General features: G+C 33.3%; 1 protein-coding gene across 1 annotated transcript in view; it reads left to right on the forward strand.

Annotated features, from left to right (window-relative positions):
* Positions 1-11,264, forward strand: part of LOC111700037 (uncharacterized) — a 57,615-nt gene extending 46,351 nt beyond the window's left edge. The window contains exons 7-12 of the mRNA XM_023470850.1: positions 6,929-7,024; positions 7,948-8,024; positions 8,187-8,235; positions 9,434-9,687; positions 10,427-10,501; positions 10,804-11,264. Coding sequence (XP_023326618.1) covers positions 6,929-7,024; positions 7,948-8,024; positions 8,187-8,235; positions 9,434-9,687; positions 10,427-10,501; positions 10,804-11,100 — 848 coding nt within the window. The 3' untranslated portion in view covers positions 11,101-11,264. The remainder of the gene's footprint in view (positions 1-6,928; positions 7,025-7,947; positions 8,025-8,186; positions 8,236-9,433; positions 9,688-10,426; positions 10,502-10,803) is intronic.
* The last annotated feature ends 5,386 nt before the right edge of the window (positions 11,265-16,650 follow it).

The raw sequence follows: 16,650 nt of genomic DNA on the forward strand, positions 1-16,650 counted from the left end.
AGCCGGACAAACACCTGGACCCAATGGGCTAAAATTGTTGAGGAACCCTTGAGTACCTAAGAAACAATTAACAAATTTGAAATTTTATGTTCTTTAAAAATTAGATTTTTTTTTTCCAAGATCCAAAAAAAATTCAAAATTCGATTTTATTAATACCACGGGCAACGCCGGGCACTTCAGCTAGTAGTCTATAAACAAATAAAGTAGTTGTACTTGGTATTGATTCCTCTTTGCACTAAGATTAAATAAAACCATTTAAGCTGGTCTTGGTGTAAAAAATCACTCTTACAAAGTCGTATTTGACAAACTTGTAAGAATTTTTTGACACCCACGTTTCCCGGATTTTCAAAGTTTCGGACAGAATGATTTTTTCTAAATGGTTCTACATTAATTTGGCAAAATGGCGATTCTTACTCTCACTATACATTTCCTCCTTTCCAAACAAACAAAGAGATAACCTTGCCGAGTGGAAAAACTTTTTGTACAATAAATGAAGTTTTTCCCAAGATTCATGGTTCATAACGTTCAGGATACGTCCATAGTTTACTATATATTAGTCATCTTTAACATTACTCCCCTAGGATAAACTTTCATCTTCCCCTTGCCTTCTCCTGTAAGCTAACCTTCTCTATAACTCCCTATTCCTCCCTGAGCTGGGAACTTTTGTGTTGAATAATCTTAATTCCGATCCACCGATCTCGATATCTATTGTAGGCACTTTTAAATTGAGTATCCTTGTTTTAGTTTTCCCTTCAGTTCAGGGTACAATTACACTGTGGGATATCGACTAAAGATTAGATTAATCTGCAGATTAACAAAATATCAAGCTCAAGCATTAATATTCACAAAACAAGAGTTCCAAGCTCTATTTCCCAATAATCATTCTCCCCCTGCTCCGGTCCAATCTCTTTCTATCCTTTTTTACTTTCCCTTTCCTTTTTCTCTTCATCTCAAATCTTAAATAACCTACCCTCTCCATTTCCCTGAGCTACTTCCCCCTCCAGTGATCCCAAAGCCTCGGCATTTTTCTTAATTTCCAACTCGACCCCCTCCCCCCATAATATCTATCTATCTATCTATCAATCCATTTTAGACACACATTTTATCATATTTCATAATATTCGTCCTTCCATTAGATTTTCTCATTGAATTCTTATTTTCAGAGATAAGGGAGGTAAGGAGAGGGTGAGTTGATCTATCTAACTTGACTTTAAACTAAAGATTGTAGAATGTATCTTCTACAATCTTCTTTTTTCCTGATTTCCGTACACTTTGGTAAAATTTACTCTTGAAACAAGATACATGCACAAAATAACCAAACACGTTTTAATGGTTAGGTTTCCTTTTATTTTTTTCTGTGGATAGCACTTTTGCACACATTTAAATAAAAATCAACTTTATTAGAATAGATACAGATATAACTAAATATTGGAACCTTGTTTTTATGGGTTAGAATTTTGTGTTGCCATTTTAAAGTCCAAAAACCTTAAAGGTCTGAGAAAACCGATACAAGTTAATGCCTATCACTTTGTGTATGAAGGATGATGGGATGACTTATAGTGAAGATATTTCATTGTATAGTTACAATATTATTACACTGATTAGGTATATGCTATAACTACTATGATAGTTATTATTGTTTTCTCCATAAAAGAATAACAAATATTTTTATTATTTTCATTTATCACTGATAAAATGTGCGTTTATCTCCTTGTTATTTTTTGGATTACTTTTTTGTTAACTACATGGTGTCCTGCACTAAATATGACAGTTGAGAAACGACCTAAATGTCGTCATTAAGCTTTGAAAGCTACAAAATGATAAAAAAAATTTATTAATTAATTTAGAAAAATGCAAGTTCATGTATAAAATGCATTTATTTTTTTATACACAATTCAGTGTAAGAAAATTACCAAAGATTATGGATGACCTTTAAGTCGTCTCTCTCAACATTCATGTCTCTAAGAATGAGAAAGTAATTGTAAACATGTGAAAGTTAAGAAAAATATTGCGGTTAAAGAAGCATACTAAAATCCTCTAGACACCTCCCCCCCCCCAACCTCTACTCCTCAGGTTACCCAGAGTTTCTCCCGGAGTTTAATCATGATTTTAGCTATGTTTCCCTTAGAATCTCAAAACCATGCTAAAAATATTCCCGTGGTTCTCCTGAGTTCCCCAATCAAAGCTTAATGCAGAACGGTCCAGAGGTTCAAGAGTTATGATCGGACATACAAACAAACAGCTTACTTCTTTATATTTAAAGATAATCATTAATTTTTCTCAGATTACCCTTCATCCTGTTTGCATCACAATTGCGTTTTCACAGTCTATACAGGGAAGGAGCCAACCCCCTCCAACCAACTTTGTTTTCGTAATGATTGGATTGTATAATTCATCATTTTTTAACATCTCCCTTCCTGCTGTTTTTGCAACATAAATCCTTGATATACCCTGGTTTTGGCACAGATTTTTGGACAAATCATTTACCATTCTGCTCCGCGCACAATTCTTTTAACGTTATTATAATCTTCACTTAAAATCCGACATTTCTATAAGAATAAGCACAACTTCCGTTTCAAATGCATGTTGCAAAACCCTGGCGATTTTATCTTAACCTAACCTAAAATTGTGTGTGCACATTCCCTTATCAAAAGCTGGTGTTTTGGTATGCACAACTTTTTTAGTTCCCGTGAATATAAAATTTGTCTAGTTAAAAACAAAATTTTTATTGAATTCTGCAAAGTTAAAATGGTTTAAAAACCTTTTAATTTTCATTATTAACCTTGCCAGGCCCTGCTTTTCCTCCCCAAAACGCTGGAAATTTATTTTGAAACTTTTCTATTTTTGTTTTTAAATTTTTCATTCTCGCCACTAAAATCTTGCACATTTTAAATCTTTAGAATTCCTAAAGTAATTGTGAAGAGCTTGCAATATTTTGCAGGAACAACATATGTGTAGTTGGCAGATTTGAGAGCTTGCCCAATCTGCGAAAACATTCCAAATTTTATATTTTTTGTAGATTTTAGATTTTCCAGTCCCAAAAATAGACGATTCCTTAATTTTTCAGATTTTGACCATCTTGGCATAAATATACCCGATCTTAAAATCCTAGAAAGTTTTTGTTTCAGTTTTCATTAAATACGTAAACTACACTTTTTTCAGATGATGTGTTTTTACATGGTGCTTACTTTGCTGTATATTTATCAAAACCTCCAAGAATATAAATTTTGGAATTAGCAGCAACAGTGTCCTTAATTTATAGAGAGTCATGTTTGCTCTTCTATTTGCGAAAAGCCATGTCAGTTCCTCATCATACTGGTTTATTTTTTTTTTTGCTAAGATTCATGCTTGCTTCTCTTTTTTACAAAGGGTCATGCTGATTATTTATATTTATAAATGTTTATTCATGTTCTTTTATGTACAGAGTCAAGCTTCTTTATTTTTTTCCTGCGTTTAAAATGTCATGTTGGTTCCTGTGTTTATTTTCTTGACCAGAATTTACTCTGAATGCCCCAGTAAACAATATATTTAGAACACAGTTATATATCAATACGTCCAAGACCCAGAGATAAAAGTTTACAATGATGCATTCTCTTCAAAACCTGTATATTCACATTACAAGGTTTTTCACAGGGGTTTATTTATTCAAGAATTCATCTATTTTTCCCTAAAAATAAATATTTTCCTTAAAAGGAGTGTTCGCGAAAAATAAATGGGGGTGTAGGCTTACGGCGAAAAATAATCACTTTTGATCGCTACTATTCTTACTTCTATCTGTTACCTCTATAAGGAGAAAATTGTTAAAAGCAACTTATACTGAAGAACGTAGCGTCCATACAAAAAAAAACCTAAATGTAAACTACTGATTTTTCAATCTGTAGAAGTATTACTCGCCCTAAAAACGCATTGGTTATCTGAAAAAAAAATCGTTGTTCTTTTAAACTAACAAATTTTATTATGAAATAAAGATGAAAGGTTACTTCTTAAAATATATGGTTTGCTTTTTTCTAGATATGCAGATTTAAAAACTTGGAATAATTTTTGATTTTATATATATATCTGTGGGTTTAAGGTAGCTGTAAGCTGGAAGAACTGCCAACAAAGCTAATACTACTGCTTTGATCAATAAAGAATCTGAGTTGAATACAAACCTTATCTTAAAACCCCAGGTTAGGGGAATATATAATAAATAACAAAGATTATTGTTTCGGAAGAAACGATATACATTTCTTATTTCCAAACTGTACGTTTAAACTTCCTTACTCCCCCCCCCCCCCTCTTACAAAATTTAACTTACTCCTTCCAAATCAAATTTACCCTCCCCCACACACACAAATGCTTTTCTCCCAGCATAATTCTTTCCATCATTATTTAATCATTTTCTTGTAGAGGAATTTTTTAAAGAAAAATATAACAAATCACTCTGATAATATCCTGCTGCCTAACCCAGGTGTAGATGGTATAAGAATATGATGATACACCCCCTAGTGTAATTAGCTGAGTAGAAGGCTCTGTAATTGATACAGATCAAGTTGTTATCAATCAATCAGTCAACTTCTTATCAAGTTCCCCTGATCTTGATTTCCTGCACCCTTCTTCCCCTTTCCTACCAACTAATTACCCCCCCCCCCTCTTCTGCATACAAACTTATCCCCATAGTAAACCCTTTTTATGAAAAATATCTTGCTTTAAATTTTTTTACCTCATACTAAAGCTTTAGGCGTTTTCAGGGATTGCATAACTTTTTAAAATTTTGCCTGAATTTACTATTAATTTAATAAGGATTTTATTACCATCTCAATCATGAAAAGTGTTCTTTGAAATACAATTAGTACAATTAGTTCATGAAAAATGTCATTTACATGGCAAAAATGTCATTTTGTCAGGTCAGAAATTATAAATGTATCATCCTGGCCTTGATTCCTAATGTAAGAAAGTTTGGTGTTAAGCTTTTTATCCTGGAACAATCCCTTTAACTTTGTTAGTATTTGTAAATATTTCTAGCTGCCAAGAGATCATAACTCTTATTATTCATGGAACATGGAATTTTTATATCATATCTTCAACTGTAGTTGTTTATTAGATATCGATTAAAGATTCAAAAAATACTTTTAAATTGTTTTAAAAAGTATATTCCAAAATAAACCAAGAATATTGATAAAAAACTTGCGTTTTATTCTAATTATTAATTTCTATTAGTGGTGTATATTTCAAAATCCTTTTTCTCACAGTATTAATCCAAATCAAAAATTTCCTTTTTTAATTTCTAAACAGTAAATAGTGCCATTGCGATGCATATTGTGTGAGACCCAGATATAAAGTTGAAAGTTATTTTTAGTGCTAGGCACATGTAAACTTTTTCATTTAGTTTGTTAATGAGTTGTTCAATTATATAACCGGTTGTATTTAACTAAAAACTTAGCTAAACATGGAATTTTCGGTTAATTTTCAATAACTTATGTTCATTGACATTAATGTTCTTGGTCTTTAATTTCAAAAATTGTATTTTTTATTTAATGTTAAGACAGGTATAATAATAAACAAATTTTGTTTTCCTTAACGAAATTTTTGCTTTATTTTTTAAACTTTTTTACGCTTGATTCCTGTGATAACTTTACAAAGCCCAGCCCTATATGTTCCACACTGGGGTCCTAGTAAATATAATTAAATAGGGACACTAACTATACTTAGGGTGGAAAAATATAATGATTCAAGACTTAGCAACAGGCAATATGTAAAATTTATGTTCAATTTAGTTTTTTAACTTATTAGCTTTGGAACCCAGCTTTCCTAATAAATTAAAAATCAACCTACTCAATTAAGGTAAATATCAAAATTTGACGCAAATGGGTCAAGCACAATTATACATGTAAAAAAACAAACAAAGATTACTTAAATATAAGATTTGATAAGATTATGTTTATATGAAATAAATTGACCCACTTAATAGAAGATGAATGGAAAAGCGAAAAAGCATAATTTAATTTGTGTTATTCAAATATCTCAGGGGTACATACAGGGGGGGGGCTGCAGTGAGCTGAACAATGCCCCATCAGAAAGCCTTTGTTTTCAAATCTATTTCTGATAGTTTTCCTCAAAAAATTGTACAGAAACTCTCAATTTCATTTTGGTTCATCAACTTTGACATTTGTAAACACTTTCTTTTGGACAAATGCATCCTTTAAAGGGACTGTAAGCGTAATTTTAAGTTCCCCTCAAAGTAAAGATGACAAAATCCGATTCAAAGTGGTTCTCTTAACCTTAAACAGGCTGGGGAGGCGGGCGTTTGGCGCCCCCCCCCCGTAGTTTTTTGTCCTAGCACTCTCATTTTTGACACTATCACTGTGAAAATTTGTGACTTTTAATGAATAATAATTTAAAGGATTTTGTGTTAAAAAAAAATATTTTTTTTTAATTTATAGGGTAGGGTAAATTAGTGCAGAAAAAAGTCTGGTCTGTGAAATAAAAATATAAATAGCCCATAACTTTTTGTGACTAAAGCTACAAATCTAAAAACTATATTTTTGAAAAGCCCTTGAAAAATGCATGTAGAAACATGTGTCACACTTTGATATTTGTTAAAAACAATAAACAAACATTTCATTTTTTTACCCTTTTTTAGGCATTTTTTCAACCCTCCCCGGTCTAACTTTTTTTCTCTGCATTTTAACCCTATTCTCTAAGGCCTTTTTCTATACATCGATTCAGACCCCCCAGCCTTTATAGGGTTAAAAACTAGGTCTGATCAAATATAAATTAGAAATGAATGATTACAATAATGAAAAGAAATCATTTTTAATTGAGAATTCTCTACAATCAAAAATTAACACTTATATAAACCATATTTTCATGAATCATGCATGGCTATCTTTGCAAGGACAGTCACTAAAAATTACGCTTATTGCCCCTTTACTCCAAATATATTTAGATGAAGAAGAAGAGGAGAGTATTATTGTACCAAGAGTCCAGCATATTGCAGTCAGTGATGAGAAATACTCAAAACCTTGGAAGAACAAGAAGAAGGGTAATTAAAAAATCTTAATAGATTTGAAAACTTGTGATGTGTGTCACTTTTTTTTATGTTTTTAAACCAACCGTGATTAAATTAATCTGCAGAATATTTCAGAACTTTTTCATACTCATTATTCTCATTTCTATGTGAAGCTTAAATAAACATTTTAAACATTTCTGCTTAGAAAAAATGTTTCTTGTTTTGTTGAAGCTGACTGTTTTAATCTAAATTTTAGTCATTACTTAAACAAACGTGAACTTACACAAAAGGTTGTAACATTTCTCATTGGCTAGGAACTCTTGTATTGTGGATATCGCGACTAATGCTTGATCATGCTCTTCTGTTAGTTAATCTGTAGATTAATTTAATCTTAATTCCACATCCCGGATTTTGATCATGGGAGGAAAAACGGCGCCGTGACAAACTCCTGAAAGACAAACTCCTGAAAGACAAACTCCGGAAAGACAAACTCCTGAAAAGACAAACTCCTGAAAGACAAACTCCTGACGAGACAAACTCCTGACGAGACAAACTCCTGAAAATAAAAAATTCTGAAATACAAACTCCATAATATCAAATTTAAAAAAATGTTTCACAATTTATATTTAATCATGTGAACCCCGCTAGATGGTATGCGGGACTGAAGTATATTCTCCAACTCCTTCTTTAAGTACAATTCAGATAATCTTCCTGGTTTAAACTCGGTTCCTGCTTCATCTACGCATTATTGAACTTGGTTCATACATGTACTGCACAAGACTACAGTATGCATCAAAAACTTATCTCTTGAAACTTTAAGTTTCTGTTGAGGAAATCAAGAAAAGCTGTATACTCTGGGGGAAGTGCTAGTATTAATATTTTGTCTGCGTCGTCGTGATTTCTACTATATCTGTCAATGTTAATCCAACTTCTGCTTAGTTATTTTTCTTTTTTAGGTTTTCTCAAGGTCCGGGTTATAGAGTCCAAGCTGGACAGGTCTACGCTGAATATCTGTGAGCCAAACAGCAATAAGGTTAAGGTTATTTAATATGCGAAATTGGGCATCAACTCACAAGTTTTTTTCATTTATCTGTTTTTCACTGATAACAAACATCTGCTCCCTCAAACATACCTAAAATCTTAAAGGGGGGGGGGATAACATTATTTTTAAAGAAAAAATATATCCTTGTTAAAGGTTGTAATCACCAAGAAACCAAACCTGGAGAAAATCCCCGGCTCTTTAGGAATCTGATCTACAAACCTTTTAATTCAATGTAATCTGAGACAAGACTTAATGAATTTTGCGAAGTAGTTACAAATTTCTTTAACTGGAACCAGGAGCATTTACTTAGGTTAACCCTATTTGGCTGAGGGGGGGGGTAATTTGACCCCCCCCCCATCGTTTTTTTGCAATAACTCGGAAGTATTTTAGCTAGGACGCTAAAATTTTCTGGCTTTTCTAACTAACCCATGCCCTTCACCAAAGGCTGTAACGCTTGTAAGCTGGGCTTTTATGCATACTGCCTAAGTCCTCAGGCACTGTCTAAATGCCTTATTTTACCTATACCAGACTAAATCTATATTTTAAGCTAGGCTTTTATGCTTACTGCCTCAGTCCTCAGGCATACTGCCAAAATGCCTTATTTTACCTATACCAGACTAAATCTATATTTAATCCTAATTCCAGTCATTGGATTTCAACTTTTTATAACTCTTTGGAAAGCCTATAACTAAAGCAAACAGATTGCGCAATTTTTGCGAAGATATTTTGCACAGATTTTGCACAGATGCCTTTAAAGGCAATTTGCACATTTTCAATTTTTCTTGAATACACATTTAGGTTATAAAAATTTTGCAAATGTTGTTGCACATTTGAATTTGCTGGGCCGAGGGCTTTTAAAAAATATATAATTTGTTGCAATTTGCAGATTTTTTGCTTTATAACTAGATTTTGCAATAAATATTCGGATGTTTGCAAATTTTCCATTTTTGTTGCAGATTGTTGAAGTAGAGCCCAAGGACTTTCCAAAAACGTACCAAACGTTATAGATTTGTATCACAATAAGAATATAGCAGAGGGGGGGGGGTTCAATTTCCCCTTCCCCCCCCCCCGGCAGACAATCAGTAAACCAGACTTCAGGATAAATAATAGTGTTAACTAATTCTTACTATTCATTAAATTTTGTCCCTGATCTAAAGAACGTTAAATTTGAAAACGGTAGAAATTGATCTTTCCTGAACCCTACACATTACAGATAATCCTTTACACATTCTTATATTTAATTTTGATGTCAGAATTCAATGTAATGTTTTACATGACTTTGTTGACATATGATTATAAAATTTCCAATACTTTAACTTCATTACATTTTCTAAGCTTACAGTCTTACAGATATGATTCCCTCCCCATAGATCAACTAAGTTATAGATCAAATTCTATAGCAACTGATCAGAACTTCATCAACCAGCCTATTGACTGGAGTAACAAGAATAACCCTTTTCCACATAACATCATTAATCAGTCCCCTGACCAGAACATTTTGAAACAGAGAGTCAACCAGAGCATAATGGATCAGTCTGTCTTCAGGAGCATACTAAACCAGGCTCCTGACCGGAGCAATATCAACCTTAAATATGACCAGAGCATCATGAACCTCTTCAGTCCTGAGAGTAGGAAGCAACAAGAAGTAAATGAGGTTAATGTTGTACAATATTCTGAGGCATATTCTGGAATTTTTCTTTAAAAGGGGGGGGGGTTCAGCCCTGTTGGGCCCAATAAACCCCCCTGAAAACCAAATATTTACCAACTCCCTCTGATAATATTTAAAACAGGGTTTTAACAGCTAACTTTATATTAAACAGTGCTCAGGATTGCAACATTTTAGTTCAAAGGATTCAGACTTTGATCCTCAAAATTATGTTGACACACAAATCTTGATTCATGTAGCAACATATTAACTAAAGCACTAAACAACCAATGAGGAATCTAATAAAACGTTTTTAATTATTGAATATTAATTATAGTTTCTACTATGATATTCTTTGGGTAAAAGAAAATAGCAAAGTTTCAAGAAATGTTCATGAGCTGGGTTAATTTAAATTTGGATTCAGGGTTCCGCATTAAAATGAAATGGATCCTTAGCAATTCTATTTGCAAGTAATAAAAGATCTAGAATTAAAGGGACCTTTATGAATCTGGCATTGCCATCTTTGCAAGGAGGGTGACCTTAGATTATTTTTTAATCCCTCTAATGCTTATTTTCAAATTTTCAAATTTTCAAATCTAAAACTTTATTTTGATAAAGATTTTATGACAATCACTGCACAGAAACAAATAGATATTATTTATTTTCACCAAGTACCAACTTTGTCGATGTTGTTCAACTATTCCTCACTATTTATTGATTTTGGTCCCAATATGTATCATTGGTTTAGGTTGAGATCCTAGAAGACAATGGACCTCCATGTTTAACCCCTGAGATAACAGAGCTCCATCCATTTCCACTAGGGGTATTTATTTTACAAAAAGTGAAAAGAAAAGCTTATAAATTTTAAATGCTACATTTTGTAAGAATTATATTCATTACAGTTTTGGAACATAGAAGAAGGACACTCCTAAAACTATTAAATGGATTTGACCCCATTGAAAGAACGAAAAAAGTAAAAGCTAAGAAACCCATAAAACCTTACATGACAATAAGGAACACTTGTCAAATTATATTTGTAAACTTTATGATTAATTTGGTTGGTTTTTGGAAATGAAAAATGTTAATCAAGATTCAACTTTTGTAAAATTGTTACCATTTCTAAAGATAAACAGACTGGTGCACCATGGACATTCCGCCACCCCTCTTCATCGGGATCCTCAGATATCCCGTCTACTGGATATCCATGGATATCCAACCACCCCTCTTCTTAAGAAACATGGAACTCCAACCACCCCTGTGCCGGAAATCCGTGCAACCATCTCGCTACTTGAGCATCTTGAACGTCCGACCACCTCAGTTCCAGAAACCCATGGACCTCCGACCAACTCTCCGCTGGACCACCATCGATACCCAAAAACCCCTTTACGTCAAATGCGCTTTTATCCCTCTACCACCAGCTAAACATCAGGAAGGGTATATACTATTCAAGCAAAGTGAAAAAGGTTTTTTTGAAAGATGTTAATTAAGTCATATTGTGAATGCCAACAGTATAAATTTGAAAAAAAATCTAGGAATATTTTGCAAAAATAATATTCATGTTTTTTAACAAAAGTTTAATTTTGTATGTATAAAGTTTAATTTAATACCACAATATTTTTTTTTTTTACAATCATCCTTTTGTATGTGTATTTGTAATAAATTTTATTCGTTCTTCAGAATTTATTTTCTGGGAGGATGGATGGTCTTGAGTTCTAGAAAACTTTTAAATGCATATACCATTTTTTTTCTTCCAATTTTCACCTTTTTATTTTTGACATATTTTCTACAGTGCGTCCCATATCATATTAGATTATCTCCAATCTTTAACGCCAAATACGCACATAATACTCGATCGAAAAATCTAGCATTTTCTGCAAAATAAAAAATTTCTAGCAGCCTTTTTAAATTTTCAAAATGATTAATTCTTCTTGAATTTTCTGATTCGTCCCCCAAATTGTAAATCAGATCAATTGAAGCGGTCTAATTTGATGTGGGACACCCGGTAGATGCTCTAGAAACTGAACTACGGGGTTTGCAAAATAAATATCGAGTAGTTTTTAAGAATATTTTTATCATGTTTAACTATGTCTAACCCCCATCCAACACCACCTATCCAGCTGAACTAACCTAATTGAAGATCATGATACACTTTTAGGTTGGAAACCCACTTAGAGGGGTCGGATCGGAGTGTGGAATTTTCTACTTTGTCAGAGGGGGGTGAAGGGTTTAAGTCAGGGTTGTATAATAAGACTTATTACTCTCTATGCGCTCCAATGTACGGAAAATTTCGTCTCCTAAGATAGTTAGATACAAACCTAAAAGGACGTCATTGATTATAGGGGCAAAAGTGACGTCATATGAGGTTTTTATTTACCTATTTTAGGAGACGACTTTTTCCGTTCATTGCAGCGCATCGAGAGTAACCTACCTTATTATACAACCTTGGTTTAAGTAAATACTAAATGGTATTTTTTATCTAATGTGCTCTTGTGTTACTGTTTAGGATTATGTAGATCTTGGTGTATTGAACAATAGTAGAAGAATTTGTTTTTATGTTAAGTTTGCAGCCCGGGGGGAGATGGGCGGGTTGACTTGAGGGGATTTACTAGCATAAATTTGTTATGGNTTCTGTAAAGAATAGAATGGATAAAAGAGCAATACAGACTGCTGTAAGGGGTTGGGGAATTCTTGAGGAAATTTATAGGATATGGGGGAAAAGGATTTCTAAGATGTAAAGGGTGGAGTGGATTCTATTGTCCTAGAACATAGATAAAAAAACCATGTACTCTAAATAATATTTGAGCAACATTATAAAATTATATTATATCACTGAGGCAGATTTTTTAAATTTTATTTCTCGCTTGCTAAACACTCTTTATCAAAATATGCAAGATCTTTATAAAATGTTATCAGATTTTGCCGATTACTCCTTTTAAACTGAAGCCAAAAAACTTGCCAGTGTCAGTTTTAAAATGTTCATTTTTATACTTTTCTTATGCAAATTATAAAAACATTGTTAAAAATACATTTCTTATGAGTTATCGAGGTAAGCCTTCAGGCTAAGCGTCGACTGGGACCGAATTTGATGAATTTTAGCTAGGTCGCTGATCTTTATCTACCTACCTCCTATTCAAATCTTGAATCACCGATTTAAAGTAAAAGATTCATGAGGATTTGGAAACCAGTAATATGTAGTTCAGCGACCTCTCCAATTAAAAAAATTTGGTCCCGGGTCTCAAAATTTGATTACTAACTTTTACAGATGTCTGGATCTCCGTGTGTTAGAGGAAACTCTACCATTTTGTTCCTTATATTGAACATCACAAAGTCAAATTTGAATTAGATTGCCATGTTAAAAACTGATTATTTTATTATTGAGGTTTCTCTACTAAAGCATGACTTAAATGTATGTGTAGAGCTAGGATGGGCGGATTTTTGGTAATGTCAATTTGGTAATGACAATTTGGTAACGACAATTTGGTAAGCTCACAAGAGTGACAATTTGTTAATGACAAATTGGTAACAACAAAAAAGTGACAATTTGGTAATAAAAGTTTGATAACGTCATAAAAGTGACAATTTGGTAAACGAAATAAAAGTGACATTATGGTAAACGAAATAAAAGTGACATTATGTAAAATTGTTTAATTTTTAGTTTTATATTCAATGAAGATAATTGATTCTAGGAATCTTTTATTTCTGCACAAAAGAAATGAGCCAAAAATAATTGTAAAATTCGAAATATTTTCTAAAAACCACGTTTCAACCTGCACTTGTGTCATATACTGCAAGGAGACTTGGATCATGAATTGCTTATTCATCACCCCTTCTAGGGGTGGGAAAATGTTTCAAGATTCAGAATTAAGGATTTAAATACTGCAACAAGAACGGACTTTATGTATGTCAATGTTAGGAAGTTATTAATGTTACTTTTTATATGTAGTTACCAAACTGTCCCTTTTATAATCAACACTTAAGAGGATGCAGTGCTTGGCCCCTAGCCCATCCTAGCCGCAGCACTCGGCCAAGAAACTGTCTTAATCTAACCTAACCAAAATAATGTGAGAAACGGCACATTATTTAACATTTAATAGCCCGCAAATTACCAAATTGACATTACCATAAATCCGCCCGTCAGAGCGAGTTGTACATTTTTCAATCTTTATATTAATACTCTGCTTGTCTTTCTGTTTGATAGTATCCATCAAATAAACGGCTAAACCGATCGGACCCCAATTATTTGCACGACATTTCACATTAACTGATATTTGTTTTTTATTTTAACAATTGTTTATAGTGTATGATTTAAACGTTTGTGAATTCGGTAAACTTTTTATATTCATTTCGATATATTTTGAAAAAAACTCCTTGGTTCGGTTAGACAATGTTCCGCAATTAATTTCCAGAAGTGTTAAGTTTTTTGTCTTGTAGGCTGCAGGAAAGATTCCGTAATACATTTCCGTCACGGAATTGCTCCATATAAGATAGAAACCCAAGGCAGACTGCATTATAAAGGGTTATCCCAACAGATGAGATTGTAAAGACGATATGAAACTTTAGAAAATGACACGTCCAAGTTTAAATTAGGTCTTTTCCGATAAATATATATAATCTGTAATTGTACAGATTTTGATTGTGTACAGTCGTCTCTGTTGTCTTATCCCTTGTGAAGAACCCTGGCTGCATATATTTTTACGATGCACTTACTACATGAAGACAATCTCTTAATACAGGACTCACAAAGGATGAGAATTTAAAGACTGAAACAGTTCCAAGGTTTCTTTTACCTTGAATACAAACTTTTAATGAAAGAAACAAGTTTACGGTTGCCGAGAATAATAAAAATAACGAAACAGACAGGTTACATTCTGTACAGTCGTCTTTGAAGGTTCATCCTTTGTGGGGTAACCCTGAACAATTAAAATCTAGTGTCAACATTATGTACTTTTTTTGAATGATTATCCTAAACCGCGTTCCAAATTGCTGTTAGCAATGAGCGATTATTTTCTTTCACACTCTTCAAAAATTCGTGGATTTATATTGCTTTACAGTGGAGCCATTACCCCCCCCCCCCCCTCCAAGTGGCGGAGGAGGGGGTGTTGATCAAGGGTTATGTATTAATGTTTACGTTGTATGATGGGATGTCAAGAGGAATATGTTCTGGGCACAGATTAAGGGGGATACAAGAGAAAGAGGGGGGGGGGAAGTAGGGTTAAACTTTTCCTTCCGTATATATGTAATAAATATCGGGTCACAGAATATTCTGTAAACCTGCAGTACGTTGTACATTATTAACTATCTATATTTGTAAACTTTTACGTTAAACTCATTATTTATTTTGAACTGCGTTTCAAATAAATACGTAGCAGGATTAGTTTAATCCTGTGATATAGATAATGACATACATCTTAAATGCGCCTATTTCAACTGTGCTGTAATACATAACATGATTGCCTTAATCATGTAATGTATGATACCTATGTAGGAATTGTAATTTTGTCAATTAACTTTAACTTGTAACGTATAAACCTTAAATACATCAGTTGATAGAGAAACGCTGCTTTGATAACAGTGTTGAGAGTAATTTGGTTTTTGATGAAACATATGAATTGAGCTCGTGTCTTGTATTTGACATTGATCAATAGATTGTTTTTGTTCAGTTGACATAGCAAACGAGATTGTGCCCAGTGGTAGTAGCGTTGATAGTTCACAGGATTGTAACCGTGTGGATCATGTCCTGTTTAAGACATTGATCAATAGATTGCATTTTTTGCAGTTGACATAGCAACGAGATCACTCCCAAAGATAGTGGCGTTGTTAGTTCATGGGATTGTAGCCGTGTAGATCATGTCCTGTTTGAGACATTGATCAATTGATTGCTAGTATCTGTATTGACACCGATAGCTAACAGGTTTGTGACCTTTGACTTGGCATTGATAGTTATGAGCTTCCGATTGATATCGATAGCTAACGAGATTGTATCTTGGTTTAAATATTAATATAGCTAAGTGAAACTGGACTGGACTTAGATAGATACTGGTTCGATAAGTTGTTATGAAGTAGGTGTTTACTAATTATAAACTGAAAATCAATACTTCTTTTTCTTTGGTGAGCTTCCATATGTGCGATGGAAGGCATACCCTTTTTTGTGTGGACGCAAATTCTGTCAGCAGTGCGTTCACCTTTTTTCAACTGGAATTTTCTAAGACCTGGCCCAAAAATTATAATTTGATAATTTACAGTACATTTATTAGGATGTATACAAAATGCCGAATGGAGATAGGTGCGGTCTTGACTAAAACTAATAGTAAGCTTAATTCCGAGAAAGCTGAGTTTGTGACGTAATTTGCGGTATGGACGAAAAACAGGTGTGGTCTGCCTTCCCTCCCTCTTTATGTGCAGCATGACGTTGCATCCGTTAAAAAAACTATTGAAAATACTCTCGGTGTAGTTCGGTATTACGAACAAAATTTAAGGTTCTGACACTGTAGATGCATTTTTTTCATACTTCTCATTTAATCTTTTTATGACAATATTTTTATGGCTGAAAAAACTTATTGAAGAAAGGTTACTGACAGAATCTTTGATGTCGTACTCTATAGAGGAAATCGCAGAGCCCAAAACTTTAAACAGAGTGTCAGAATTTTGAAATAAAAATTACATGGTAAAAAGTGTGATTAGGGCTTAAGTGGTGCGGCAATAAATTTGTTAAAATCCATTGTTAATAATTAAATAAAAGGCACTTGAAGTTGCTTTCTCTCTATAGCTGTCCAGGGGGGACGTCCCCCCCCCTCAATTTTCCAGAGGGGGGACCCCCTCCCCTAAAGCCGCCTCTGGTTGCAACCTTTTTTTCTGGAAATGTTTATTAGAACTTTTTAAAGAAAATTAATTTGTTTGGGGCTTCAAGTGTAGATAGAATGATAACATAATCAGTTACTTAAAAGATTACATCCTAGATTATCTACTTTATCA

This window comes from Eurytemora carolleeae, unplaced genomic scaffold, assembly GCF_000591075.1.
Source record: "Eurytemora carolleeae unplaced genomic scaffold, Eaff_2.0 scaffold92, whole genome shotgun sequence".
Taxonomy (NCBI): Eukaryota; Metazoa; Arthropoda; class Copepoda; order Calanoida; family Temoridae; genus Eurytemora; species Eurytemora carolleeae.